The 26,117-nt window shown below is 45.4% G+C and overlaps 1 protein-coding gene across 8 annotated transcripts in view; it reads left to right on the forward strand.

The window, feature by feature from the left end:
* Positions 1-26,117, forward strand: part of TRIM2 (tripartite motif containing 2) — a 127,843-nt gene that overhangs the window by 38,019 nt on the left and 63,707 nt on the right. For 2 of the 8 annotated variants that reach the window (XM_027513474.1, XM_027513475.1), the window contains exon 1: positions 21,016-21,261. The exons of 3 other annotated variants lie outside the window; for them this stretch is intronic. In XM_027513474.1, coding sequence (XP_027369275.1) covers positions 21,259-21,261 — 3 coding nt within the window. In that variant the 5' untranslated portion in view covers positions 21,016-21,258. Of the gene's footprint in view, positions 1-21,015; positions 21,262-24,071; positions 24,130-26,117 lie in introns of those variants that run through there. 3 more of the 8 variants (XM_027513480.1, XM_027513476.1, XM_027513477.1) reach the window with 3 other exon arrangements.

Below are 26,117 nucleotides of genomic sequence, written 5' to 3' on the forward strand. Positions count from 1 at the left end.
GACACGTGGAAATGTTGGTGATAACCAAAAAACAACCTCTATGAACTTTTGATGTTGGTTCTGGGGGATCACAAAATCAGGGCAATAACGGATTATTTATCTGGGCATCTGAACACCAGGAGCATCCAAACAGTGGAATTATTTTTAAAGACGTTTTTCATCCAGTTTTTAAAACTGTGCCAGTGTGATAATTGAAGAACATTTGCACTAAGGCACAATATGAGTGGGGACGCTGTGATCCACCAGCTTCCAAAGACAAATGGGCGGTGTTGTAACAACACAATCCTTTGAATGCAGGGTAGACTGGATCATGGTGGACCACTCCACTGACAACAAGGCAGTCTTAACTGTCAGTGCCAAGGTGGTTCTTGGTCATTTACATGTTTTGGTAAGTCCAAGCTATGCTAAATGTTAAATTTCAGTCATTTATACACACATGTTACTTGTTAAAGCACTATTTAAAAATTTGTTGTGTTAATTTCTGCTGTACTGCAAAGTGATTCAGTTTTATGTGTGTGTGTGTGTGTGTGTTCTTCTCATATTCTTTTCTACTGTGGTTTGACACAGGATACTGAATATAGTTCCCTGTGCTGTACAGAGGGCCTTGTCCTGTATATAATAGTTTGCATCTGCTAATTCGAACTCCCAGTCCTTCCCTCTCCCCCGCCTTTCACAGCCACAAATCTGTTTGCTCTATCTGGGAGTCTGTTTCTGTTTCATGGATAGGTTATTGGTGTCATAGTTTTTAATGTTAATTAATTAATGTATTTATTTATTCATTCTTGGCTGCGTCAGATCTTAGTTGAGGCATGCAGGCTGAGTTGCCCCCTGGCATGTGGGATCCTGGTTACCCAACCAGAGATTGAACCTGCTTCCCTCACACTGGTGGGCGGATTCCCTACGAGGAAAGTCCCTGTGTCATATTTAAAGCCTACATATAAATGATATCATATATAATACTTGCCTTTTTCTTTCTGACTTATTTCACTTAGTGCGATAATCTCTAGGTCCATCCATGATGTGAAAATAACTTTATTTCATTCATTTTATGGCTGAGTAGTATTCATACACACACACACACACACACACCCCCCTTTATCTGTTTCTCTGTCCATGGACTTTTAGATTGTTTCCATGTCTCATCTATAAATAGTGCTGCAATGAACATAAGGGTACATGTATCTTTTGTAATTATAGCTTTGTCTGGATATATGCCTAGGAGTGAGATTGTAAGGCCCCATTTTCAGTCACTGCTCTTTTGGAGTTGAGATAACTAAGTGCTTCTCTGGTGGCTCAGTGGTAAAGAATCTGCCTACAATGCAGGAAACTTGGAATCAGTTCCTGGTCAGGAAGATCCCCTGGAGAAGGCCATGGCAACCCACTGCAGTATTCTTGCCTGGAGAATCCCATGGACAGAAGAGCCTAGTGGGCTACAGTCCATGGGGTTGCAAAGAGTCAGACACAACTGAGTGACTAACATTTTAACTAAGCTCCAGAAATATTAATCCAAAACAGATCAAATCGGTCCCTAGACATTTTGAATACTCTTATTTCTAATAAGATGGTTCTTTAATCTCCGCTTTATCAGACCAGCAATTCCTGTCTTACAAATACATCTTAAGAATAAAATTGGGTGTTTAACATAGAACCTTGTACATAGTAGGTGCTAAATAAATGTGAGTTCCCTTGCTCTTCACATACCATGAACCAGAATATATATAAGGGGAAAGTAATATTCATTGAATGACTGCAGTTTACTGAGGACTTACTTATATCTAGACCCTGCTATGTTCAGGGATAAAAAGATGAGTAAGACTCAGGCCAGGAGCTCACTCTCTAGTAGGAGAGACAGACATCTAAAGCAGTGATTGCTGCAGAGAGTGGTAAGTCCAGCGATAGATGTCCTGAATACATACAAGGAGGGCTGAGTACCTTGCCTGAGTGAAGGGGCTATCAGGGAGTTTTCAGGATAGCAATGACACATCAATTGAATGTCTAGCAAGAGAAAAAAAGAATTCCAGGCAGAGGGAAAGCATGCGAAGGTTTAAAAGACACAGGGAGGCTCTGGAGGCCTAGAGTGAGCGCAGTTATAATCCTTTATAGAGCACTTGTTAGAGGCCAGCCTGGAATCACCAAGTGTAGCAAATCCAACCCCAGTTACATGCACTGCAGCTGCGGCACATAGATGTCGTGTGCAGTTGGTCGTGGGCTCTTAGTGTGTCCAGCGACCCGAAGCGGTTTGGATGCTTTAGTCACCACAGGGGTGGTTGGATCCAGAGGCCGAAGAGGTCCAGACCCTCTTGTACAAAATCTTAGGGCTCCTGTAATGGACTGAATGTTTGATCTCCCCAAAATTCATATTTGGAAGCTGTGACCCTCTAATATGCTGGTACTCAGTCATAGATGGGACTTTTGGGAAGTCCTTAGGATAGATGGGTCATGAGGGTGGGGCCCTCATGGTGAGATTGGTGGTCAATCTTCTAGTTAGAAAATAACTGACTTTCACTGAATTGTTTTCAAGATGGGCTTCCCAGGTGGTGCTGGTCGCCAATGCAGGAGATATAATAGACGTGTGTTTGATCCCTGAGTCGGGAAGGCCCTGGAGGAGGTCATGGCACCCCACTCCAGTGTTCTTGCCTGGAGAATCCCATGGACAGAGGGGCCTAGGGGGCTCCAGTCTCTAGGGTCGCAAAGAATCAGACACGACTGATGTGACTTAGCATACAACATGCGTACCTCTTAAAGGCAGGTTTTTTTCCTTTGCCTTTCTGTTTTCTTAATCTCTCTCTAGTCCCTTCTAATCTATAGAAAAAGTTACTTGCTCATTTGTACTGGTCAAAGAATCATCATCATGCTGTTTTGTATCCTCTTCCGTGTAGAAGCCCCTTCTGCCTGGTAGATGACGTCATTGCTGCATGAACGTGCAGGGAGAGAAGGGATCGGTGGCCGTCGTGTCTCAGTGGCCTGCCGTGCTCCCTTCTCCTGTTCTCTTTACTTTCCTCTTTTCAACAAAAACATGACTGTTATCAATAGCTCCCTCATTCATCTTTAGCTTAATCGGAAGCAGAGTTTGATTTATTCTTGTTATTATGATGCTTTGCTTTTGGCTGTGCCGAGTCCTCTATGCAGCGAGTGGGCCTCTCTCTAGTTGCGGCACTGGGCTCAGTTGCCCGTGGTGTGTGGGATTTTAGTTCCCTGCGCTGGAAGGCAGATCCTTAACCAGTAGACCACAAGGGAAGTCCCGAAGCAAAGTTTTAGAGCAGTGTGAAATGCATCTGAACTTCCTGCCATGATAGGATCACTAAATAAAAGCTGAATTTCACATCCATATTTCCTCATTTGGCCTAAATATAAAAGATTATTACTGCCAGACTGTGCATAAGGATTGCAAGCCTATATTTGAAAATGATAAGATTACAAACACTTAAGGGCGCCCAATAAAAACAATGAGGCACGACATCTTACTTGATCATGTTTTCTTTCCAACGTGTTTTTAGGCTCCCTGTTTAAAGAAAGAGGTTTTACACTGTAGTTTGAACAACTCTTTCAAAGTGATGTATTTGCCTAAGCAGTAAGTATTTTCCTCTTACTTAAAAAAGCAAAATCAAATATTAATAACTTTTAATAATTAGGCTACCTTCACCCACTGTGAAAGGACTTAGTCTGGGATCAGTGGTATCTTTTCCTCTGCTGCTTCTGGGACTGTGCCTGTTGAGAGGGCTCACTAATTGAGAATATGTGAAAAAGCAAGAGTGAGTTACAGAGTATCAAAAACCCTGTTTACTTTTATTACTCCTAGTATTTACATTTATCCGGTAGTCATGTAGGGCTTCCCTGGTGGCTCGGATGGTACAGATTTCACCTGTAGAGCAGGAGACTTGGGTTTGTTCTCTGGGCGGGAAGATCCCTTGGATAAGGGAATGGCGACCCATCCCAGTATTCTTGCCTGGAGAATCCCATGGGCAGAGGAGCCTGGCAGACTGTGGGGTCACAAAGAGTCAGACACGACTGAGCAACTAACACTATCACATTTATCAAAATTCAGTAGTCATGTAAATGTGTTATAAAGCATACTTTTTTTGGATTTGTTTATTTATGTATTTATTTTTCGGCTGGATCCTGTGGCATGGGGAGTCTTAGTTTCTAGACCAGGGATAGAAGCTGTGCCCCTACAGTGGAAGCAAGGATTCTTAACCACTGGATCACCAGGGAAGTCCCACATACCTTAAGGATCAGGTGAAGACATTTTCAGTAAGTGATATGAAACTCTTTTCCTGGAAAGTAAGTAAGTAAACTCTTAAGCAGGTTAGGCTGTCCTGATCGTCTGTCTTGCTTACACCATTTTCCTGGCAGATCTCTTCTACAAATAAAGCTCAAAGGTATCTTTATTTCTTTTTAAATTGGAGTATAATTGCTTTACAATGTTATGTTTGTTTCTGCTGTACAACGAAGTGAATCAGCTATATCAAATGTATCTTTAACGGAGGTTCAGTCATAACAAGTATTTCTGAAGGCATTCTACAGGAGAACCAGGCCAGCGAGACTATTCTCCGAGGCACGCTGGTCCAGCCAGGGAACTTGTGGGCAGGCTGACTCTTGGTCGGTCTTCAGCCTGTGGTTTTGGAAGCTACATGTCAGGACTGCGTGTGCGCTGTGGCATCGTTGCGGTAGGACCGTGTCCATCGTTGGGGTAGGACCGTGTCCATCGTTGGGGTAGGACCCTGTCCATCGTTGGGGTAGGACCCTGTCCGTCATTGGGGTAGGACCCTGTCCATCGTTGCGGTAGGACCCTGTCCCCATGGAGTTTACAGGTTGGTGGGGAAGGTGGCTCTAAGCAAGCGTGCAAATAACTGTGTGTCATTCCAACACAGTAAAGTGCTAAAAAACAAAGGGTAGGGGATACCCACTTATGATGAGAGGGTCGGGGAGGCCCCAGCAAGGAGGCATCATTTGGGCAGAGAGCCAAGGGTACAGGGACAAGCTTGCATCTGGGGATGGGGGCCCCAAGCAGTAAGGCAGTGGGCTCAGCATGCCCTGAAGGGAGCTTACTCCTCCCTCCTGAAGACCCATTTTGCCATTTACCAATGAAAAGCAGCCTCTTCCTCTGGCCTTGAAATCTCAAAATTTGGACATGAGGTGGTGAATTCACTGGCTCTTGAAAAGCCAGAAATCATGGAGAGAGAATGATGCAGGGAAGAGCAGAAACCTGATGGCATGGGAAGGAAGGTCCTAGAATGCTGCTAGGAGAGCCCTGACTGTTAAAAGAAAGAAATGAAACCTGTGTTTATCACGAATCAGCTTTATGGGCAAGACTAAATTAAGACTAGGTTCTTCCATTTCTGGGGGCAAGCAAGCATGAGTTAATGGCTTTTTAAAATAGAATGGAAATTCTACTGGGGCCATCGGGGAACAGAAGAGAGAAGGATCGGAACACATTGGCCATCTGATGCCAGCCGCACTCTCTTGAGTAAATCTGTGTGTGTGGTTTTACCACTTTCTGCTCCTCTCAAATTTGACTAGCTTACAGGGCTTCCTGAGCAGTCTACACAGCAGCTCCCGATTTAACTTCCACTCTTCTGTGTTTATTTTAGTGTCAGATTTTTATGGTCAAGGTCATCCTGAAGATACACACCTTAGCTGTGCAAAGTTGGTCGATAATCCTCTATTATGTCTTCTATCTTTTTTTTTCCTTTCTATTCCCAGGAGCCTGCCTCCTCTGTGAATCCCCTTCCAACAGGATGTCGTGGTTTATTTTTTCCCTGCCCTTTGCCAAGTGGACGGCCAGCGTTTTAACCTTTTAGTACTCTCGTCCTTTGAGGCGGCTTCCTGTTTCTCTGCTATCTTGAGAACTCCTGCTGTTTGACTGCAGGGTTTGCATATTCGTAAATTCTGAACCTTTGACTCTTCAAGCAGGCCAGCTGTAGTATGAGAGCTGTTTGTTATTGCTCGGTATAGTTTTCTATTTTCACTTGCCAAGAAATACACCTGTGCTTATATTTGCAGTCATCTCTGTTGGGATCGGCCTCCAGAAAACTAACAGAATCATGATGAAACCTGGTGGGATCATAATCAAACCCGGGCAGCCTGCAAAATGGCTCCGCAGGTCTGCCTGTGCGGAGAGGGCAGGGGGCAGCTGGAGAGACAGAGGCATGCCCAGGGTCAGGCTTGGCCGCGCTAACTGATGGCCTGGGGGGAGTTCCATCACCTCCCCAGGCCAGTTTCTCTGTCTACATGATGATGATCTGGAGTGGATATTGCCTTGCTGTAGGGACCACAGAGCTCCAGGTCCCTGACCCGAAGAGAGGAGTCAGGGACCCAGCAAAGTGCGAGGCAAGCATGTTGGCAGGGTCCCTAGGATCAGGACCAGGTCTTTAGAGCAAGTATTTTGCTGCTTTCCAACTATGGGACTGTGTCATCTCTCTGGTCCTTTCCTACTGTTTTTTATATATATATACAATTTTATTTATTTACCTTTGGCTGTGCTGGGTCTTTGTTGCCATGCGGGCTCTCCTCTATTTGTGCAGGGGGCGCCATAGTTGCAGTGGATGGCCTGCTCGTTGCAGTGGCTTCTCTTGCGGCAGAGCATGGGCACCAGAGCATGCAGGCCCCAGTAGCTGCAGCGTGTGAGCTCAGGAGTTGCAGCCCCCGGGCTCCAGAGCACAGGCGCACTAGTTGCGACGCATGGGCTTACTCTGCGGCAGGTGGGATCTTCCCAGATCAGGGATCAAACCCGTGTCTCCTGCATTGGCAGGCGGATTCTTTATCACTGGACCACCAGGGAAGCCCTCCTTTGCAACTTTAAATACCTCTGATTCTATGAAAGGATGAGAGTCTTGTGCCTTCCTGCTTCCAGTCACTGGGGGAGAGGCTCTGCCAGGGCAAGATGGAAAGTGGACCAGGATTCAGGCCAAGAGCTGGGCTGACGACCTGTGCCCCCAGGGGGACTAGAAAATGACAGTTTCTGCCCTTGATCCAGGTCATGTGACAATCTGTATGACAGAGGGATGGCTTATGTCCCTGGAGAGAGAACCTGTGCCGCGCCCTGCGGTAGGGAGAGGTGAAGGAAAAGGCCAGGTTCTTTGACCTCGGGCTTGTGCTCACAGGGTGGGGAGGGGAGGGATATTGGTGCAGTCTTGGCCAAGTTTCCTTCCCAAAGCCCAGCTTCTCAGTTTTTTCTTTCTAAAGAAGCCTTGCTTGCTTTCCACATTAGAGAGCAGTTAAAGAGGCAGTTCTGCAGGGAGCCAGCAGGTTAGGGATGACTTGAACTATGTATGTGTCTGTGGCTGGGCCGTGCCCCTCCCAAGGAGAGTCCCCGCCAGCTAGAGAGTCCCCGCCAGCTAGAGGGTGTTAGCATGACATCCGACCTTGAGGGCCAGTCAGCACTTCAGTGGGTCAGGGTTAGTAGGTTCTTCATCCAGTAATGAGACCAGAACATAGATAACACAGTCTTGTTTTTGAAGTTTATTTTTTATTGAGGTATAGTTAATTTACAATGTTGTGTTAGTTTCCGGTGTACAGCACAGTCATTCAGTTATACATGAATATGTTTTTTTCAGATTCTTTTCCTTTATAGGTTATTAAAAAATATTGTTGAGTAGCATTCCCTGTGCTATACAGTATGTTCTGTTGGTTATCTATTTTTTATATATAGGAGTGTGTATGTTTAAAGTTTTTTTATTGTAGTAAAAGTCACATCATATAAAATATACTATTTTAACCATATTTAACTGTACAGTTCAGTGGCACTGAGTACATTAGTGTGTATAGTTTTTAAAAGATGTACAAGAACAGATTGGATTCTTGGAATGGCTTTATAAGAAAGCCTTTGCATTTCCTCTGGAGCAAGGGAAAGAAGTTAACTGTTAATTGCAGTATACCTGGAATATGGTGTTTTTACAGCATCGAGAAAGACTGTCTGGCCTGCGAGGAATTTGATATGAACTAGAGAATAAACTCCATCCTAGATCGCAGTGGAGAGTAAAGCACACATTCCTGTTTCCATCCTTAGACACTGAGGAAGTTTGGGAGGAGGCGGGAGAGCCAGGGACTAGGAATTGCCCAGCACGACTGGGGCCTCTGACTGTGGTACAAGTGGATCATCTGCATTTTGATCTGCAGGGGGCTTGGGACTGGGCCTGTTTTCCTGCGGGTCCCTCCTGCCTGCCCTCATTTTCCCCAGCCTTCTTCACTCATCATCCATTCTGTAGTCTTTCATCCTCTCCGTGTAAAATTTAGGGGTGTTGTGACACTCCGTGACATTTCCTACAGCTGGTGTCTCCACACCCAGCCTTGAGAAGTGAAGTACACACAGGGCCAGTTCTCGCACCTGTGGAAACAGCTTGCCTTTGTCCACAAAACACAGGGCGATCATGTGCCTAAGGAGGGAATTGTCTTTTCTATCTTTGATCTTGCTGCCGCGGCTACTGCTAAGTCACTTCAGTCGTGTCTGACTTTTTTCGACCCCATAGACGGCAGCCCACCAGGCTCCCCTATCCCTGGGATTCTCCAGGCAAGAACACTCGAGTGGGTTGCCATTTCCTTCTCCAATGCATGAAAGTGAAGAGTGAAAGTGAAGTTGCTCAGTCCTGCCCAACTCTTAGCGACCGCATGGACTGCAGCCCACCAGGCTCCTCCGCACATGGGATTTTCCAGGCAAGAGTACTGGAGTGGGGTGCCACTGCCTTCTCCGATCTTTGATCTTGGGCACTAGTAAATTGAAGGTGTTGTTTACTTGTCTTTGCTTGTGCACAAATAAAGGTAGGTATTGTTTTTCCTTTATGAGGTTTTCCCTGTCTCTGGGTTGGTCTGTGCCCTTGTTAAAGTTAGCCGGGCTTGAAGTAGACACTGTCTGTGGGTATTACGGACCTACCAACTAGATTTCCCTTTGAGGCAAAAATCTGTGAAAGGAAGTGCCGACCCTTTCATTAGGCTTGCTCCCGGGTGCCCAAACCAAGGCCTGCGGGCCGCATCCACCCACTGCGCTGTAATGGTTCGAGAAGAAAAGTCAGAAGAAAAGTAATTTTCTGTGCGTGTGAAATTTACAGATGTTATCAGTGTTTATAAAGGCGGTTTGACTGGAACACAGCTATGGCCCTTCACATTCTGTCTGTGGCTGCTTCACTCTACAGCAAGGCTGAGTAGTTGTAACAGAGAACACGGAACTGTGTGGCCCACAGAGTCTAAAATGTTTCCAGAGAAAGCTTTCTGACCCCTGGACTTCAGTTATTAAAACCACCACCATAGTGATGTCTTTTGAGTCTGACTATGTGCCAGGCACCGTGCTCAGCATCTTTCAGGCATCCACTTATTTTATTCTCATAACAACCCTACAGGTGCAACTCTTCTATCACTATTTTACAGAGAAGGAGAAGGAGGGTCAGAGCAGTGTAATTTCCCCCACATCACATCCCTGGTCCGTGTCAGAGTTGGATTTGCACACACATATGTCTTGGCAACCCACTCCAGTACTCTTGCCTGGAGAATCTCATGGATGGAAGAGCCTGGAAGGCTGCAGTCCATGGGGTCGCTAAGAGTCAGACACGACTGAGCGACTTCACTTCCACTTTTCACTTTCATGCATTGGAGAAGGAAATGGCAACCCACTCCAGTGTTCTTGCCTGGAGAATCCCAGGGACGGGGGAGCTTGGTGGGCTGCCGTCTATGGGGTTGCACGGAGTCTGACACGACTGAAGCGACGTAGCAACAGCAGCAGCAGCATGTCTGACTCCAGAGTCTGGAATATCATCCAGTGCAGAATGCCATCCCAGTCAGCTGGAGTGACACCCATGAGCATCCTTGCTGGGTCTGAGGTGGAGGCCATAGGTAAAAGTTGTTTGAGATCAAATTTATTTTTATTTTCATTAATTTATGTTTAATTGAGACTTTATGTTTGCATCACATAAAAGTGCACAAGTCCCTTAAGGATGGTGACTGAATGTGGACCCCAGCGCAGCACCCAGGACATAGTAGAGGGAAATTAAAAGCTAGTGGAGTAAAGGAAGTGGGTGGGCAGTGGGGAGAGGGCAGGAGAACAGGGGGAGAAGAGAGACAGGAAGAGGAAAGACATTATCGAGGAAGAGTGGGGATGCCCCTGGCATTGGCCGTCATGCCCTGGATGGTTCCACCTGGCACCAAGCTGACTCCTACCGCACCAGATACAGGGTGCCCTCGACTTGCCAGGCCTGACCTGACCCATGCATACACCCCCTCTGCTATGGTCTGGCTGCTCCTACTCTCCTGCCCCTGCTCCCCTCACCTCTGGTTGCTCTGTGGTTTCCTGGCACCCAGCCCAGACATGCTGCTAACTGCTGAGGGAGAAAGCTGGATGAGTCAGTGTTTAGAGCAGGTCCATTCAGTGGAGGACATGAAGTGAGGGCCCCCATTCTCACATCTAGAGAGGATGGCTTTCCTCAAAGGGGAAATGTTGACTCTGGAAAGGTGCCAAAAGGAATCCTTTTTCTTCTTATCTTTCCAAGAAGGCTACTGGGTCTGAAGGCGAGCAGCTGACCAGTGAGGACTCATGTCCACTGGCCGCTGACCAGCAGAAAGTACCAGGGCTCTTTCTCATAAGAACAAGCCAGATGGACGGGAGCAGAGACCTTCTTCTTTGCTGGGCTGGCCTACCTTTAAGAGTTAGTGTGAGGACTCACCCAGAGCAACAGAGTAGCGCTGTAGCCTCTTCCTCAAATGTGTGAGAGCCAGTGGGAGACACCACTGCTAAGTGGCTGAGGCTGAGGGAGGCTGTCCTTCCAGGATGATAAAAGTGGACAGCTACATCGTTTCTGACTTTCCATGATTCTGCCCACTCTCGTTTCCTGACTTGTTTTAGTTGGCATAAGAAGAGAAATAACTTTTCATCCAAAAAATCAATGTTTATTGAGCCCCTACATGAGCCAGGCTCTCGGAATACAAAAGAGAGTCACTAGTCATTCCTAAAGGAGCTCAAGCCTGGGAGAGGCGATACTGCCAGCCCCTCTGGTCTCCTAGTATGTGAACGGACTCCTTGCTGTGCGTCAGGCACTGGGGTGGGTTCTCTTCATAGACTAAACCATTCGGTTCCCACACAAACCCAGTGAGCCAAGTTACTGTGCCCATTGTATGGATGAGGAAGTTGAGGCACAGAGAGGCTCAGGGACTTGCTCAAACTCATCAGTGGCAGAGTGGGGGCTCAAACCCATCCTGGCACTGCAGCCCACACTCCCCGCCACTGCCCTGGTCGCAGTGACTTGAGGGCTGAGCATGCTGTGCGCTGAGCTTGGCGCTCAGGCCCCTCCATGCTGTATCATTGAATCATCACGACAGCCTTATGAAGTGACAGTTCACAAAGGAGCTTACAGAGGCAATGAGCAGCCTGAGCACAGAGCAAATACAGATGTGCCTCCAGAGCCAGTGCCTAAATTACAGCTGCACGCTGACTTTGGCAGTATGATTCTAATAAGGTGACCAGTGTGGCGTGTGCCTCACAGGCTGCTTAGGAAAATGCTCTCCTCTGGTTACAGGTGCTGGGGGAGGCAGCTTCCTGCGGGTGGTGCCAAGTTTCACCATCCTCAGATTATTCCCTCTGCCAAGGTGCCCAGCTTCCTCCTTGAGTACCACCCTTCACATTAGGGCACTGACCTCAGGAAACTCAGGCCTGTGAAAGGAGAAAACCCCACCTTGACCCGGTGGCACCTTGGTTAAGATAGCTCAGATGCAGAAGCCTGCCGGCCTGGAAGGCAGGAGAGGTGAAGCGCAGCCCAGAGGATGGGAAAGAACCGCAGTGGGCGCACCTGCATTGCAGGAGGGGCAGGCCTCGGTGGTCCCTGTCACAGCGTTGATTGCTGTCACCCAAATAAAAAGCCTGAGTCTCCCCGCCCTCCTCGGCGCTGCCATCACCACCACATGAATCAGTTATCTCATACAGTGATCTTGCCTCCTGGTGAGAAATAAGGTTAGAAAAGGACGCCTCCAGGGAGAGAAAGAAAGATTCAGAGTGCAAGCAGAGCGGTGGATGCTTCTACAGAGCTAGCCGCCTCGGGGCGGAGCCTGTTGCCATAGGAACCGCGGCGGGGCTGTGTCTGGACCGATGGCTGTTTTCCGGGCACCGCCTGGCCTTGGAAGCCAGGCTCTGGGAGATTGGCCGCCACCTGGGATTATTTCCTTAGACTAGAGTTCTGGAAGCGGAAATACTGGTCAACAGACATGAACTTTTGTAAGGTTCTCTCTGAATTATATCTTGGTTAAAAAATAATCCTTTTTATGGGACAGAGAGGAAGGAACGCGGGGAAGAGGAAGTCCGGGTCCAGCAAGGTGTTACCAGCAGCGCAGCCGCCCCGGGACCTTCAGGTCAGGGCCGTGCCCCTCCCAGCTCAGGTCGTGGCTGGGCCTCAGCCCCGGCCTTGGCAGGGCAGTCACTGGGGGAAATTTGCCACCTAGAATCCCTGACTCTAAATCCCAACCTGGTAGTCAGAGCCACTGCAGTGATTACTTAAACAAGGTAAACCGCTGAGGCAAGCCGGAACTTGGCGCTGCCTTGGGTTTAATTGTCCAAATGGAAAGTGTGATTGTGAAACTGGCGGAGAGAAAAACAACCCTCGGTCTTGATGTGCTCATCAGTATGGACATCAGTAATTAGGGACCCAGAGTTAGGACTGGGAGCTTCTCTTCCGGGGATGCTCAGGACAGATGGTCGACTTAAACTTAGTGAGGCCAAAGAACAGTAAAACAAAAGAGCATTTTGTTTGCTTGCTTTTGCTTGTTATTTTTGTCATAGTCAGAGCAAGACAAAGAATAAGGAAGGGTTAGCATGCTGCTGGGATGTCTGATGGATTGCAGAATCGTGTTCTGCTTCAGTTTTTTGTGTGAAGGACATCTTTGGGCTGAGAAGGGGCTTCTGAGGGCAAGAAGAAACTCAGATAAGGAAAGGCCAGCAACACAGCGTGGTTGTGGGTTCAAGCTGCCAACCAGACCCACAAGACACAGAGATTTTAATATTATAGTATGGTTAGTAATCATCGGCACAGGAGGCAAAGCAGGCAGCATAGCACCTTCACCATGTTGCGAGGCTCAGAGCTTCTTGCCCCACTCCCCTACTTGGGATGTGTACCAGAGATAAAAGCCCGCGGAGGAGAGCACAAGTCGTAGCCCCTTTTCCCACCCACCTTTTACACCACTCCAGTTGTGCAGCCACCTCGGAGTTCCGCTCATGCACACCAGAACGAGGCAGATGTAACATTCTTCCATGTATCTCAACTCTGTTCATGAGAGAACGCTGCTACGGGAAAGCCAGGCCCTTCTCAGGTGGGTCTGCATCAGCCCAGGCCTTGTGGTAGCCTTTCACCCATAGTAGAGGCTAGGGGTTGAATTACCTCCCTCAAAAAGGTATGTTCAAGTTGCAAACCCCACTACCTTTGGGTGTGGCCTGTCTAGGAAGGGCCGTCCTGACACCTGAGACCCAATCAACATGCCTGTGACTTGGAGGCAGGAAACTCTATCCCCAGGAGTGCTTCTGAGAGGTTCTGCTCATGTCTCATGTATTTTTGGGTCATCACTGCCTAGTACACCACCTGGCACATAATTATATGTAAAATGTATGACATTAAATGGTAACCCCCGCTCCCCTCCCCCACAAAAAATTAAATGGTAATTCCAAGATGAGTTCTGGTGTGAGTTCCTGGGCTTTAACTGGGTCAGCTAGTTCTGTTTTCATCCACAGAACCCCACTAGGTTAAGGCCAACTTGGACCATCTCTCTTTGCAAGAACACTTTTATAGGGAAGATCGTTTCTGCTTCATCAACCATTATTTTCAAACAGTCCTCTTTGGTATAGGACCTCTCCACCCCACTGAAGAATGACTCCTAGACTCCAGGGTGAGCAGTCTGTGCTGCCTCTGCCAAAGGAGAGGAGAGGACTGCCTCCTGGGGCCTAAGCCAAACCATTCACTCAAGTTGGTTGCAAAGAGTCTGGACTGACAAGAAGAGCCTGGTTCTGAGGGGTCACTTGTGGGGTGCTGATCTGTAAAATCCATCCTAACAATATCTCTTCTCCAGTCACTCAACCCTGGACTGGAAATAATCATTCCTTACCATCTTCTTTCAGAAGACCATTTGGCAACAATATTCAGAAAGGCTTTTGGAAACAAAGATTATAAAATAAAACAAAACAACAACTAAACTAAATGACGATTTTATTAGGTCGACTTTATAGGCGCCTAGTTTTAGGCTGCCTCCTCCTAGTTGGTTGCGTTTATCTTTCCCTGAAAGACATCCCGTCTCTAACCAGCTGGGTTTGTTGCACTGTGGGATTGGCTGACCCCTGTCCCGGCCTTTGCCCATCCTTGAGGGGCATTGTGGCACCGTGAAAGAAGAGCTATGCCAGCCATAAGGCCCGAACTCTAGTTCAGCTCACTGCCCAATGGCCGCTGCACTCTGGGCTGGTCTTGTAAACCTTCTGAACCTCGGTTTCCACTAAAGTAATAAGATACCTGCTCTTGTTACTGCCCGCAGCATGACAGGCTGATAAGTAAGGCAGGTTGTTGGGGCGAGGAGCAGCAACTGTATTCAGAAAGCCAGCAGGTCAAGATGATGGACTAGTGCCCCAAACAACCATCTTCCCCGTTAGAATTCAGGCTTTTTTTTTTTTTTTTCCAACAGAGTCCTTATTTTGTTTTATTTATCTATTTTTTGGTTATACCATTCCAGCTTCCCAGGTGGCTCAGTGGTAAAGAATCCATCTGCCAATGCAGCAGACACAGGAGACCCAGGTTCAATCCCTGGGTTAAGAAGATCCCGTGGAGGAGAAAATGGCAATCCACTCCAGTATTCTTGCCTGGAAAATTCCATGGACAGAGGAGCCTGGTGGGCTATAGTCCATGGGGTTGCAAAGAGTCGGACAAGACTGAGGGACCTCAGTTTCCTGACAGGATCAAACCCAGGCCCACAGCAGTGAAAGTGCAGAGTCTTAACCACTGGGTGGCCAGGGAATTCCCCGGGCTTCTTTTCTACTAAAAAGGGAAGGGGTGTGGTTGGTTGCAGCAAACCTTTTGGTGCCGGAATCCTTTGTTCTTGCAGCTATCCAGTCAAAATGTTCCTGTAAACCTCCTAAAAGACATTATTCTCTGTTCTGCAACTTTTTATCTTATATGAATGGAAACGTGTTATACTTTTAAAGGCCAGAACCTTGAGAGAGGGCCATCCTGTATATTTCAGGCCTGTAGACAGCCTTCTTAACTTAGAGCACAGGCAATAGAATACAAAAGTTAAAGCAAAAAAAAACAGATCCAATATGGAGTCAGATTTGTCCTTCCCTGTTAAATTCTGTCTCTGGGTTTGCTTTGCTTTGTATTATGAAGGTGCTTTCTAAATTCTAAACCACAAAGCAGGTGCGAAGAATTGCCTTTCCATAATGGTGTCTGATCCATCTATTTTCCAGCTCTGAGATGAGCAGAACCTTTCCATGATGCTGTATCACTCATCCGTTTGTAGGGCTCTGTCACTGCACATCTGCTTCCTGGCTGCTTGCTATGTGACAGGCACTGCATCGGGGCTGTGGGGTTAGAGGTAAGAGATGGAGCTGGCAGTAATTTCCAGCAAGGGATGCTGTGGAGCTCATGAGCAGACATCCAGTCCACATGGGGATGGGAGGGTCTGGGATGGAAGGAGCCACAGGGAATCCTTCCTAAAATGCGGCTGTCTTTGTGGGGTTCTGGAGGACTTGAAGGAGTTAACCCAGGAGAGGAGTCAGAAGAGCTTGCGCGTTCCTCTCAGAACAAGCAGTATGTTTCTTGCATTGGTTTCAGCAGAGTGAGGGGACAGAGATACTTGTAGGAGATCCTCCCGTGTGCTGGGGGATGGCAGGCATCCTGCCTCAGGCACTAAACCTCAGTAGTATCTCCTCACCCCCAGCCCCCAGACAAATAATCAGTAGGACAGTCAAAAATGCCCCTTCCCATTCCTGAATGCATACCCCAGCGCTCCATTAGGGGGATCGGTGCCCTTCCCGGGTTGAGAAATTCTGCTTAAAAATGCATGGTGGCATGACTTAGGAACCAGAGTGTCACTGGGAAGGCTACAAGGAAAAAAAAATGTGGAAGGCAGAGGGCAGATCATAAATGGCCCTAAATGCCATCCTAAGAAGTTTATGTTCTAGCAGAGATGTCCTTGATTGGAGATAAGTAGACTGTACACAAAGGACTTTGAATTGAACCTGACACGTAATCCATCAGTAAATTTCAGTTCTCTATCTCCCAGGGTCCTGCCAAGCCCAGTTCTATTAGCACCTCTCATGTCTTACACGTGTGCACTGTCTGTATACTTCCTGAGTGACCGCAGTCCAACTGGCTGAGGACAGTTAGCTCTCTAACGTCTATTCAACTGGAGGGAAACACTGGGGAGAGATGAGACAGCACCCCGAAGTCCGCATGGCACGCAGCAGACTCACAAGGATCTCGGGCTCATCTCTGCTCCTGGGGCTTTACCCTCTGGCTGCAGAAGGTCTCAATGCAACTCCAACCCAGAAAGAATCTGTAGTTTCTTTCTATAGTGGTTTCTAAACAAACCACTAGTCAAGGACTTACCATTCCCAACTGCAATTGTCTGCTTACTCATCTATCTCCCACTCTGAGCTGTGATCTTCCTGAAGGCTGAGCCACCGTTCTGTCCGTCTCTGTATCCTCAGAGCCTGCTCAATGCCTGGCACATGCTAGACATTCAGTGATTGAGTGAGTAGGTGAAGCTTCTCTGACTGCAAGCCAGGCAACAAGACCAAGGATCTCTCCCACTTTTTCACCGTCCTGTGAGAACAGAGACTCACTCCAAGTGTATGCCCCACAGTTTGGGTTGAGTGGAGGGGTCAGAAGAAATGATGTCAGAGGGGAGGACTAGATTTCGATGAATTTGGCTACTGGATTCATCATGGTCAGTAAATTTCATCAGAAACACAAGAGGAGAGGAGAGGCCTGTCTTAAGAAGTCAGGGACTGTTGTGATAGCCTGTCTTAGGAAAAAGACGTTGTGGCTTTGGCGTGGGATGTGCCTGCCTTTAGTTACCAGAGTGGGTTCTAATTAAATTGTAAACTTCTAGCAAACACCTATATATGAATGTTTATCGGAGAAGGCAATGGCAACCCACTCCAGTACTCTTGCCTGGAACATCCCATGGATGGAGGAGACTGGTAGGCTGCAGTCCATGGGGTTGCTAGGAGTCGGACACGACTCAGCAACTTCACTTTCACTTTTCACTTTCATGCATTGGAGAAGGAAATGGCAACCCACTCCAGTGTTCTTGCCTGGAGAATCCCAGGGACGGGGGAGCCTGGTGGGCTGCCGTCTGTGGGGTCGCACAGAATTGGACACTACTGAAGCGACTTAGCAGCAGCAGCAGCAGCATATATGAATGTTTATAGCAGCATTATTTATAACAGCCAAAAAGTTGAAACAGCCCAAATGTCCGTAAACAAAATATCCATCTGCTTATCTGTACAATGGAATATTTTTCAGCCGTATAAAAGAATGAAGTACTGATACAAGCCACATGGATGGACCTTGGAACTGTTCTGTAAGTGAAGTAAGCCAGACCCCTAGATCAACATTATTCAGATCAGATCAGATCAGTTGCTCAGTCATGTCCGACTCTTTGCGACCCCATGAATTGCAGCACGCCAGGCCTCCCTGTCCATTACCGACTCCTGGAGTTTACTCAGACTCAACGTCCAGCGAGTCAGTGATGCCATCCAGCTATCTCATCCTCTGTCGTCCCCTTCTCCTGCCCCCAATCCCTCCCAGCATCAGAGTCTTTTCCAATGAGTCAACTCTTCGCATGAGGTGGCCAAAGTACTGGAGCTTCAGCTTTAGCATCACTCCTTCCAAAGAAACCCCAGGGCTGATCTCCTTCAGAATGGACTGGTTGGATCTCCTTGCGGTCCAAGGGACTCTCAAGACTTCTCCAACACCACTGTTCAAAAGCATCAATTCTTCGGCACTCAGCCTTCTTCACAGTCCAACTCACATCCATACATGACCACAGGAAAAACCATAGCCTTGACTAGACAAACCTTTGTTGGCAAAGTAATGTCTCTGCTTTTGAATATGCTATCTAGGTTGGTTATAACTTTCCTTCCAAGGAGTAAGCGTCTTTTAATTTCATGGCTGCAGTCACCATCTGCAGTGATTTTGGAGCCCAGAAAAATAAAGTCTGACACTGTTTCCACTGTTTCCCCATATATTTATTATATGATCCCATTTGTGTAACAGGCCAGAATAGGGAAATCTGTAGGGACAAAAGACTGAAGGCACGAGAAGGGGACGACAGAGGACGGTTTAGTTGGACGGCATGACCAACTCGATGGACATGAATTTGAGCAAGCTCTGGGAGTTGGTGATGGACAAGGAAGCCTGGTGTGCTGCAATCCATGGGGTCACAAAGAGTCGCACATGACTGAGCGACTGAACTGAACAGATAGAGACAAAAAGTAGATGAGTGGCTGCTTAGGACTGTGGGGGATGGGAAAGTAGGGAGCAATAGCTAAAGGGAACAGCTTTAAAAAACTTTTAAATTGAGGTATAGTTGATTTATAGTGTTGTGTTAAGTTTCCAGTGTACTGCAAAGTGATTCAATTATACTTTTTTCAGATTCTTTTCCATTATACTTCATTACAAGATGTTGAATATAGTTGCTATGCCATACCGTAGGACCTTGTTGTTTAACTATTTTCTATCTGCTAATATATAAAATCGTATGTGTATCTGCTAATCTCAGAGTCCTAATTTATCTCTCCTTTGATAACCATAAGTTTGTTTCCTGTGTCTGTGAGTCTCTTTCTGTTTTGTGAATAAGTTTATTTGTATCTTTTTTTTAGATTCTATGTATAAGTGATATTGTTGCAGGAAGGTGGACCCCTTCCAGGGCCTGAAATTGGGCTCTTGTCTAACACTCGGAAATGAATTGCCCGAGGAGACACATGTGCTGACAGAGCAAGAGATTTTATTGGGAAAGGGCACCCGGGTGGAGAGCAGTAGGGTAAGGGAACCCAGGAGAACTGCTCTGCCACGTGGCTCTCAATGTCGGGTTTTATGGTGATGGGATTAATTTCCAGGTGGTCTTTGGCCGATCATTCTAATTCAGAGTCTTTCCTGGTGGCGCACGCATTGCTCAGACAAGATGGATGCTGGCGAGAGGGATTCTGGGAAGTGGACAGACACTCGGTGTCTCCTTTCGACCTTTCCCGAACTCTTCCAGTTGGTGGTGGCTTATTAGTTCCGTATTCCTTATCAGGATCTCCTGTCATAAAACAACTCATGCAAATGGTTACTATGGTGCCTGGCCAGGGTGGGCGGTTTCGATCAGTGTGCTTCCCCTAACAACATCACATGATACTTGTCTTTATCTGGTTTATTTCACTTAGTAAGTTCATCTCTGGATCCATCCATGTTGCTGCTAAGGACATTATTCCTTCCTTTCATAGCTGAGTATGTTCTGTGGTGCATGTATGTGTATATAGTTACCACATCTCTACCCATTTGCCTGTCGATGGGCATTTAGGCTGTTTCCACGTCTTGGCTGTTGTCAGCAGTGCCGCTGTGAACATTGGGGTGCATGTATCTTTTCAAACTAGAGTTTTCTCCAGATCAATGCTCAAAAGCAGGATTGCAGGATCATATGGCAACACTATTTTTAGTTTTTTAAGGAGTATCCATACTGTTCTCCATAGTGGCTATACCAGTTTGCATTCTCAGCAGCAGTGCTGGAGAGTTGCTTTTTCTTTACTCCCTCTCTTGCATTTATTGTTTGTAGACTTTTAAATGATGAAAACTGTACACTTGAAGTGGGTGAATTGTGTAGTAAGTGAATTATATCTCAATAAAGCTGTTAAAAAACAGAACTTCTAAAGCAGGTTTAACCTGAGCTTTTGAGAACTGTGTACTACGCCAATTTGGGCATGTCTCTGCATTTTTCTGGATTTGTCAAGTTCACCAAATTCTTTGTGACCTTCCCCTCCTGCCCCTCTGCAGAGCTGAGTGCCCCTTCACCGGGCTTGCTGCAATGCCTGATTACATGGAAAGGATTTAATGAATATTAATATTATTAAACATGCAAATTCAGTTTTTATCATTTAAATAAAATAATTAGTGTCTACTTTTAAACTAGTAACTAACCAAGGAATAGAAAGCAATGCATTTCTTTCCCTGCTCCATTGCTATAGAAAGGGAATGATTATGGATTCCATTCTGATATATAGGATTTTTATATTCTAAAGTATTGTTTGTAATATGAAGACCTAACTTTTTATGTGGCTTCTTGCTGGTCATTTTTGTTACCAAAGCCTTTTCAGGATCAGTTAAATGACCTGATAGAGGAGTTATGTTAATATGTCAAGTTTGACAAGTTTCTAACCTTTGAGAACTATGGCGTCATCAGAAAAACAAAAGGTTCTGTTGGCCCCTTGAAATAAATATTGACTTACATGATTTTTTCCTGAATGATTAGAACAACAAAAAACAGAGAAATATCATTTGCATGATTTGACTTTGAGGAACTGTATTTTATAGACCCTTTCCTGGGTAAGACCAAGAAAGGAAAAAGTAGAGCCTTGTTGAACTGGGCTGTTTTGCATTTTAAAAAAAACTTGAATTGGTGTTTCAAGCTAGTTAAAAAATCTAAGGAAATAGATTTTTTTTTTTCCTTACTAAGGGAGGTGAGTTTGTGCTCTCACACTCCACCCAAACAGTCTTCTAAATTCGAACTTTTCCTACTGAGCTCCCGCGTGCCTAATTTCTTCCTGGGATCTTTGGCCACTGCATCCCCTTTTGCTTACTTAGCGGCACACCCTCTCTCCGGTTAGTAAGCCTGTCGGCTGTGAGCGCAGGGAGCTGGGCACAGACAGTCCTCCCCCTGGTAACCGTGCAGCCCGGTTCTGGTGATGGTGCCTCGGCCCAGCACAGGAGCGTGGAAACAGCTGACTGCTGACTCAGAGGGGAGCGCAAGCCACCCACGAATCTCATTGCAGCTCGCTGCTGCATCCCGATCCCATAATCCCTTGCTTGGTCTGCTGCAGTCTTTTCAACAGACGCTGAGTGAGAAAAAGATGTCCTGGGAGATAAAGGTTGATTGGTTTCAATACCGAAAGGGGTCTCCCACTTGTTAATGACCCAGAAACGTCCCTGCCGACTTTCCTGAGCCTTCTCTTGTCTCCTCCATTTTTCTCTTGCTCTCTTCTGTTCATGAGCTGGCACATCACTCCATAGAGCAGAAGATATGCTGGGCTGCTGATGATGGCTGCACTGCATGGTAGGGAATTTTAACCAGTCTCTTTGCATGGTGCTTCCAGACTCGAGACGTGAGCAGAAATGTGCATTGTTCTTTTGGGTGGCTGCGGGCTGCAGCGCCAGGTGGGGGAAGATGTCGTTCTTTGCCTCGTTCATTAGTCTGTCTGCAGAAATGGGTAGGTCCTCGGTGTTCATGCTGCTTAGTCTTAGGCCAGGGGAATAACTAATTCATCCTGCTGCCTCTGTTCTGGCGTTTACCCCTCTCTTCTCTCTAATGGTGATGTAGTATGCTCTGTAACTATCAGTCAGAGGGAGACCCACTCTGCTTAAACAAAAGCATCAAATTAGCAAGAATAGGGCGATCATCATGCCAGATTTTTCTTATCAAGTTTCTAATGTGATCGAACTGGATCTTTATTTTTACTAGTTTTATTTTAGTGTGTATATAGGCCTATTTTAAATATAAGATTTTTTTCCCTGTGCATCTCGCTGTTGGGTACAAAAATGGGGATGAAATGTTTAATTTGCAGGATTCCTTCCTCGGTACCCCAGGGTAGAGGAGACTGTGTGATTCGACCCTCCCCCACTGTGTGCTCTGTTAGGGAACCCTGGGGTTAAGTGCCACAGTTCCCAGTTACCATTGGAAACCCAGTCATTCATAATGCATGACTCGACCCTCTGAATTCTGAATGCCATTGATGATCAGAAAATGTGCAGGAGAACATTTGGGGCCTTTTCTGACTTTTTTTTTTTTTTTGCTGCCTTTGAAATAGACTCAAATCTGGGTGGAGTTCAATGGCAGCACTACATAGAAAGGGGAAAAAAAAATCTTCGGTTGGACCTTAGGTTTGCTTCCTGAAACAGTAGGCATCATTTTTGTATCCAAGAGCTGTTTGTGCAACGATGCCCCACCCTGCCATTATTCCTTATTGGGGTGGGGGGCAGGGGATTAGGAGAGCAAGTAGGAAGGCTATTATTTTAAATTAAAAATGGAATGTTAATTAGTAGATTTCTGAACCCAAAGGTCAAATGATATTTCTGTCTTAAGAAAAGATGGTTTCACTATCAGCTTTAAGGAACAGGTCCATAGATTCAGAACGAGGCATTTTAAAAATTATTAGTTCAATTCTTTGGTTTAGATCATCTTACAGTAGTTTTATTCCTCATGAGTAAATTGTGAGTGGTTTTTTGTTCTCGGCTTTGTTTTAATCAGACTGTGTAAGGAAAGCCATTTGTTTGCCCAGATTCTTCAATCGATTTCTTAAGTATTAGGATTCACTCCTGCCCACTGTGAACCTGTTTCCCGGTGCCTTTCAGTATTTTTGGACAGACGCTTTAGCAGCATCCTTCCTAACCCACTGTGTTGTTAAGTAATGCACGCCCCTCCAGAGCGAGCACACAATGAGAAGTTTCGTGTGTGCCGTGGTGGAGAAAGCAGCTTTTTGTTGCAGAGATGTGAATAGTGGCCTTTCCTAAACCTCCAAGTGTTTCTTTCCAGTTTTCTCCTAGAAAGACACGAGGGGTTGGCATTGGAAAGGTTAAAACACTGCTGAATGTAAAAATGTTCTCTGGTAGAATGTGCTGTTTCAAGAAACAAGAATACAGCGTATATATAACCCACACATTTTTAAATGGAGAATAAAATCTATACATATTTTCACCATAGTTAATGTTATAATCCTGGGATGACTTAATTTTTTTATTTACATAATAACAAAAGTTGAGTGATTTTGTTGCTTGTGAAATATGGTAAAAAAAAATACTCATTCTTTGTCTTACTAAAGTAAAAATGTCCTTCACTTGGATTTCTTTAGACATTAATTTCTCTAAACTCAGGACTTTCTTTTACCTATTCTTATTAAGTAGAAAAAAATCCTAAACATGTAGCTATTTATTTAACTAAGCTTAATTTTTAAGACTCCCTTGTGCTTTTTTTTCATTACCTCTCTGATAAAACTAAGACTTCAGCCAAATATTTATGTGTATTATTGAGATGTATAGGAGAGAAATACTTCCAAACTTAAAAATTGCCACAAATTTTTTACAGTCATTTTTTTTTCTTTTAAAAAATGTGACCAAGTTACTTCTAATTGTGGTAAAATTCTCATTTGTACATACCCGTGATTACTTTTCAAAAAAAAAATCTAATACCATCTGTGTCCCTTTATTACTTATATAAGAATTTTAGTGTAGATTTATAGGATCTGCTTTCTATTAGGGTTCTTTGAATATCATTATTATGCAGTTGATCAGAATTGACCAGATCAGGCTTCCTCGAAGAATTTGCAGGTTCAGATTAGACCAAATACTGAGGAAAAAGAAACCAAATGTAATTATTCAAATAACATCACTGGAGGAGATATTCATTCCTGCTTTTTACATGCCAGGCTCCCCTTTTCTGCTTTACCCACTCTGCGTTCATATTCTCTATTGAGAATTCCATTCTTCTAAGTGCTTTTATTATTATTATTAGAAACTTATTAGTTTAAGTAAACCTTTATTCTAATCAACAACAGATTTAAATAATATGCTTCCGGGGGAAAAACGTATTGCTGCTATATACGCCTGTGTCTGTTGAAGTTCCGATGTAGAATAGATTTCTCTTCCCCTTTCTCGCTAATCTCACCCACCTCCTGGGGCTTAGGGCCCTGGCTGCCCTCTGCCTTTCTCCAGAATATTCAGCCTCTTTGTGTAGTCCCCAAGGAAAGCAAGGGAAGAGACTTGGCAAGGTGATGGATGTGGGGAGAGGAGACCCCACTCACCCTGACTGTCCCAGGGCACTGTCAGATGAATGTCAATTAGCCTGATGACTTAACACTCCCCATCACACAGACCCAGCCTTCTGGAACTTTGAAAACCCAAAGCAGATCTTAAGAACTGACTACGGAAGGTGAGTACTTTCAGGAAGAAGGCAATGGCAAATGTTGGCAAACTAAAGAAAGAGGTAGAGGAAACAGGCATAACTGTCATATCACAAGTTGGGGGCTTGGCTTAAAAATCAGCTTCCATATGGTCAAGCTCAGCAGTCTAGGGGAGCTGTCATACATCTGACCCTGGGAAGGAGAACCCTTGGAAAGCTTGGGCACACGCCTCCCTGGAGACAGAAGTTAAAGCTGATGGCTTCCTGAAGCCCCCTGCCCCGCCTCCATGCACACTCACATTCCTCCCATCAAGAAAGATACTGCATCTGGCTTTTCTCATTTACAAAATGGCCCATTTGGGATAGAGGCTTGATTGAACTGGAAATAGGTCACCCTGTTTTAATTTCACTGAAGATTGTCCTCTTTTCTTTCCTCCAGTTGAGTCCTCAGTAACAATGCAGATTTCATTGCAAGTGGATAATAACATGCTCATAAATTTGAAAAATTAAAAGTACCTTGTTTTTTGAATTGTATTTTAATCCGTACCTTGAGCTCCAGGTACCACCTGCTCTGGCAGGTAAAAGGTAGTTTACTGTGAGTTTATAGGTAATCCCAGTGGTTCAAGAGCTCCTTCCTATAAATGTAAAAGAAGACTTTTAACTTCTTGGGAAGTCGATTTAAGCACATCTGCACCATTGTTGTTGGTCCAAGAAAAATTAAAAAAAAAGCTATATTAATAAATAAATTCATTTAAGTTCCACAAAGAGAAGCCATAATCCAGGAATGCCATAAAATTAAACAATGGAAATGGAGTCTAGTGTCTTTAGGATGACATATAATCAAATGTGCTGCCGCTTACCCACAAATCACATGTTAAAATTTGATTTTGCAAAGGATTCTTGACCTGTTTCCCAACCATGTTTCTTAGACCAGCCAGACAAGCTTTCACCAATCTCCCTTTCTCCAGAAGACGTTTTCAGTCTGTTTTTCTCTTCTATCCTCTCTCCCTACTCTTCATCACTCTACCGTCAGAAATAAAGGGTTGGGATAGTTTTCCGATCTCAGTGGTGTAATTTGGAGTGGGAGATACGGTTTCAACTGTGGAATTGTGGGTGCAGGCATTTTTCTTTCATTTCATCTCCTCCTATCAAATTCTTCTTTTCCATTTGGTTGTAATTTCCACCAAGTTGTAGATTTGAGAAAGTGAATCAGGCAAAATACCAGAGATGATGTGGGGAGGGAAATGCTGGGGCAGGATTTTTCTCTGCCCAAGGATTTTGTTATCTGATGGTTACATTGTTTTTACCCACACAAGCTGTGTTTAATTGGCAAGCCCCCACTAACATGGAATTTATGTGTCAACCTTCTTAGATTTTTTTTATTTCCATGCTTATGTGTCTTTAGTAGTTCTCAATTTCTTTTCCTGCATTTGTAAGAGTGTTCAAATATGTCACTAAATATTTAGCTTCTGGATCATGGTTTATGTTGCTAATCATTAGACTTATATGGGAAGACAGGTAATGTCTGATTTCAGGTGAAAATGTTCAAATGCCCGGTAATAACCATGCTCTTCATCTTGTAATTTAGCAAGTGCTGCTCTTTTCTGCTGGGACTGAGTCTATTCCCGTGTTACACTTTCATTCAGTCCACTTAAAAAATGTGTCAAGAGACTCGTAGACTTAGAGAACTAACTTGCTGGGGGGAAGGATGGGGAGAAAGGATAGTTACGGAGTTCGGGATGGACATGTACACACTGGTGCTTCTGCTGCTGCTGCTAAGTCACTTCAGTCGTGTCCGACTCTGTGCGACCCCATAGAGGGAAGCCAACCAGGCTCCTCCATCCCTGGGATTCTCTAGGCAAGAATACTGGAGTGGGTTGCCATTTCCTTCTCCATATTAAAATGGAGAAGCTGTATTTAAAATGGATAACCAGCAAGGACCTACTGTTTAGCACATGGACTTCTACTCAATGTTATGTGGCAGCCTGCATGGAAGTGATGGATGCATGTATATGTAT

The sequence above is a fragment of the Bos indicus x Bos taurus genome, chromosome 17 (assembly GCF_003369695.1).
Source record: "Bos indicus x Bos taurus breed Angus x Brahman F1 hybrid chromosome 17, Bos_hybrid_MaternalHap_v2.0, whole genome shotgun sequence".
Lineage (NCBI taxonomy): Eukaryota > Metazoa > Chordata > Mammalia > Artiodactyla > Bovidae > Bos > Bos indicus x Bos taurus.